The sequence below is a fragment of the Setaria italica genome, chromosome IV (assembly GCF_000263155.2).
Source record: "Setaria italica strain Yugu1 chromosome IV, Setaria_italica_v2.0, whole genome shotgun sequence".
NCBI lineage: Eukaryota > Viridiplantae > Streptophyta > Magnoliopsida > Poales > Poaceae > Setaria > Setaria italica.
In genome coordinates this window covers 9,822,016-9,826,603 of record NC_028453.1, presented here as the reverse complement: position 1 = coordinate 9,826,603, position 4,588 = coordinate 9,822,016, and the positions used below count along the sequence as shown (strand labels likewise).

At 40.6% G+C, this 4,588-nt stretch overlaps 1 protein-coding gene across 1 annotated transcript; it reads left to right on the top strand.

The window, feature by feature from the left end:
* The first annotated feature begins 1,613 nt into the window (after positions 1–1,613).
* LOC101759061 (anthranilate O-methyltransferase 1) lies at positions 1,614–3,245 on the top strand. The gene is made up of 4 exons (XM_004965061.1): positions 1,614–1,688; positions 1,787–2,176; positions 2,418–2,672; positions 2,886–3,245. The coding sequence occupies exons 1-4, from the start codon at positions 1,614–1,616 to the stop codon at positions 3,243–3,245; spliced, it is 1,080 nt and encodes a 359-aa protein (XP_004965118.1).
* The last annotated feature ends 1,343 nt before the right edge of the window (positions 3,246–4,588 follow it).

Below are 4,588 nucleotides of genomic sequence, written 5' to 3'. Positions count from 1 at the left end.
TAGGCTTAGGCTAAATCTATGTTACCGCATCAGTTCGTTGCGCCTTCGGGCTTGCTCTAGTTCTATGCCTGTTGATCATCATGGTCGGGGTTCTGGAGGGACTAGAGTAGTGATCACGAGTACGAGCATGGTGCTCGGGCGCGTTGGGATCCATCAAATATGACTGTGCCCCATGGTCTGAGGGGTAGGCGGCAGGTGGTGACAGCCTTATCCATCCCTTGTAGTCCCCCACATACTGATATAGTATAGAAGTTCTGAAAGATACCTTGCCTTGGCAGATCAAGGATGGGTATTCTCCCCGTAATGCTATGTGCCTAGACTTAGCTATGATTATGTGCTTGTATGACCTTTGCTAGTACAAATAGATTCCATTAGGGCCTCATTTATGCATTGCTCCCGCTAACCTTAAGCTTATTATTTTATTCTTTATTCTTGAGATTGGTTTATGATTGCGTCACATTACCCTCATATAATTATCATGGCTTACCTCTGTACGAACATTGGTCTATTAGTTAAGCTTATGATCCTGGATATGTATCCGATAAATCCTTTAATACCAATGCCATCCTTTGAAAAAATATAAATAACGATACCTTGAATACTCTCCGGGTGAAATCCTACAACGGTATATCCGTACGCTTGCAGATTTATTCTTAACGTTAAAAAATACCAACACTCTATCATTTGGACACTTGAATACCATTGAATAATCCTAGATACCGTAGCTTGGTCACTTGAATACAACCATTTGGATACGAAAAAATACCATCATTTGGATCACTTGAATATCATGATTTGGCCCCTTCCTTGGTTTGGTTTTCATACTTGGAACCTAGAAAATCTACAAGATACATGCTAGACAAGCCATTAGTCCCAATGACTACCAAAATTAGAAACAATAGCCTAATGAGGTCATGTTCTTACAGAACCATTACATTATTTTCTTCTTAGCAGATCGTGAATGCGTGAGGAGTAAATTATTAATCCTGACGATGCCACTATGCAAGCTGAACAACGCCTCGTTATAAAATACAAAAATGAAGTGGTCTGCACGGTTCGGCCGACATGGCCAAATGGGCCTGTGCAAACTTGTAAGACGCCATCGGGCTAAAACTCGTGATCTTTGTGACAAATTTTCAGATCGCTGCCAGGTACGCAGTTCTATATGCCTGACAAAAACCATCAAATTAAGCGTAGGTGCCAAGAGATAAGATCCGGACAGCACCCTTGATTTCGGTATCGTCAGATCGCGGAATCGTTTAGTACATTCTTTCTTATTGAGCTGTGCTCCTATCTGGCGATTCCGCGATTGATCTGAAAGTAGGCAGGTGCACCATGCATGTCTTCCTATTCCTATATATGGAAAGTTCTTTTTTTAATCATGTACTCCCTGTTCTAAATCACAGATCGTTTTGATTTTTTTAAACCATAAACTTTGTTATGCACTTAAATATACTTTATGTATACTTTATGTCTAAATGTATAATACTATGTATACATCTAGAAAATTTAAAACGGCCTATAGGACCGAAGGACTACTCCTGCTTATATAGAAGGGTCATGGTGCCCTCCAGTTTCCACGATGTGATGAACCCATTGGTGGAAAGCATATCATGAGGATGGAGCGTGACTTCCATATGGTGGAAGGAGATGGAGAAACCAGCTACACCACTAACTCCAGACTTCAAGTTTGTACCTGGAATTCCCTATTTCTCTCTTAGCAAACATGCGTGATAAAAAGTACTCTCCATCTTACCTTTCTATTTTTTCCGTCTGTATGTCCTAGCAAAAAGCTTTGTTCGAGACTAAATCAGTGCTCCAGGAGGCTGTGAGACAAGTTTGCTCTGCTCTCCTCCCTCCAAATCTGGTGGTTTGTGACCTAGGCTGCGGTCCGGGTGACAACACACTCATCTTCCTCTCGGAGGTGATCAAAGCCAGTAGCAGCCATAATGTGCCGGAGATCCAATTCTTCCTCAATGATCTGCCGGGCAACGACTTCAGCCATGTGTTCCGATCAGCTGAACGGTTCAAGAGCTCAGTTACAGCATATCACAAGGGAGAAACACGGCTTCCGTTCCATATTGCTGGGCTATCCGGGTCCTACTACACTAGGCTTTTCCCTTCCCAAAGCGTTCATCTCTTTCACTCATCCTATAGCCTCCATTGGCGTTCTCAGGTACAATTCAGGCTGAGTAATTTATTTTTTTATACTCCCTCCGTTCCAAATTGTTAGTCGTTTTGATATTTCTAGATTCATAGAGTTTGCTATGCACCTAAAATATACACTTATGTCTAGATATATAGTAAAAGTTATGAATCTAGAAATGTCAAAACAACCAACAATTTGAGACTGAGGGAGTACATATTCTTTCTTGATCATCAATGTGCTAAGAAGATTGGCACTGTATGCCATTCAGCTTCCTGATGGGTTAGACGGCAACAAGAGAAACATTTACATTGCAAAGGCCACACCACTGTCTGTGGTGAAACTGTACCAAGAGCAATTTCAGAAGGACTTGATGTTATTCCTTGAGCTGCGGTATGATGAACTAGTGGTTGGCGGGCAAATGGTTCTGACTTTTCTTGGGAGGAAGGAAGAGGATGTATACAGTGGCAATTTGAACTATCTTTACGGACTACTCGCACAATCTCTTCAGTCTCTTGTTGAGAAGGTATATATGTTATAATGCAAAAATATAGTAGTATGCAGTATGTAAAAATTCGTATGACTACTATTCTTGGAGTAGAATGCAAACGATTATAAATCAGTTCAGTAAAATCTATGGTTGCTTTATTTCAGTAAAATCTATGGTTGCTTTATTTTGAGGAAAGAAGAGTTAATCTTGGAACTAAGCTCACTTTAATGTATATATATCTTGTAAAAGGGCCTCGTGGAGGAAGATAAACTGAACTCCTTCAACCTACCAATCTATGGGGCGTCCATTGATGAAGTGAAGGCAGCTATCAAGCAGACTGGGCTGTTTGACTTCAATGAATTTAAACTATTTGAGTCAAACTGGGATCCTTATGACGACTCTGAAGATGACAATGTGCAAGATAACATCCAGAGTGGGGTGAATGTCGCAAAGTGCATAAGGGCTGTGATGGAAACTCTTTTTGTAAGCCACTTCGGTGAATCCATTCTTGATGCCCTCTTCAAAGAATATGCAAGCAAGGTAGCAGAGTATCTGGAAAGGGACAAGGCCAAGTACTCAGTCATTGTCCTGTCCTTGCAAAGAAGATAGGCATACTGCACATGTTATTGATCTTTCCCATCTTTATCTTCGTGTATTTTAGTTTCATTGATTTTGTGGTATGATAATTTGATTGTTCGCAAAGCAATTTTGAGATGTTACTATGGTATATTAATATGTTATGTTTCTTGCAAAACAAGAATATTAATATTCTAGGTGTTCGTGTTCCCATCGTACACTTCGAACTATCACTACTAGAAAAACGACCATTCATTCAATGTGTTAGTACCGGCCATATTTTGACCCTGTACTAATGCTAATATTAGTACCAAGTTCAAATCTTGGGGGTCCCCGGAAGCCTTTTAATACCGGTTGGTGTGTTATGATCCGGTACTAAATGTTTCTCCACGGTTACTTCAAAAGTAAAGTATATCTAACTCCATCACATGTGCTGTGTATGTGTGATGCTAAGGGTAAGGTTTGAGATTGTGAATTCGAATCTCACGTACTGCGTATGCACATATGCAAAACAAATTAGAATAGGTACCTTTAATACCGAGTTTTAGGAGCGAATATGGTGATACGAACAAATTATAATAGGTACCTTTTAGTACTGGGTTTTAGGTATATCAATACCGGTTTCATAGTATATCAATACCGGTTATGAAACCGGTATTAAAGGAGGTTTGGGTCAGTACTAAATGCCACTTCTCCAGCGGTGTATTCAAATTGTGACTTTAATTGTGGGTAATTATAGCTAGAGCAGTAGTATACATACCAATATAACATCTATTAGAACTTGCAAGTCGTCCTGACTCCCACAAAAACGGAGCAACACTCTTCATTTTTCTTGGTTCGAGCACATGAATACGGTTGTTGGGTTCGTGCGACGTACACGACTGGCCTTGGGGATTGCCCCGTTATTTTTGTTACCCCTCGACAGAGATCACAGTTCTTTGTAGACTCTCAGTAAAGAATTTGAAATTCTCTTGTAGCACCTCGACCCAACAGAGATCACTGTCATTTGTAGACTCTTAAAAAATTCAAGGTACGGAGATGGAACTCCATCTCGTGAGGAGACCGGATCAGCTTCGTAGCAAGCAGAGCAGACGGCGGCCCAGTAAGTTGTTATCGATCTGCTTACGACTTGGTAGCGTGCGCCATGCAGCTTCGGTCTCTCTTGGTCACCTTGGTTTCTCCGTCTGCTCGACGCTAATGGTGCCTTCTATCTAACTTCTGGAGGCGGAGGCTGGTTAAGCTTCGTAACTTCAAAGCACATTACACTATGAGAAACTATTTAATATGTGACGAAACAAATATGTCACAGTTCGTTGAAAAATCGTAATAAAGTAGTGTCTGTGATAATTTCAGATAACTTTATAAATTGAGCATCA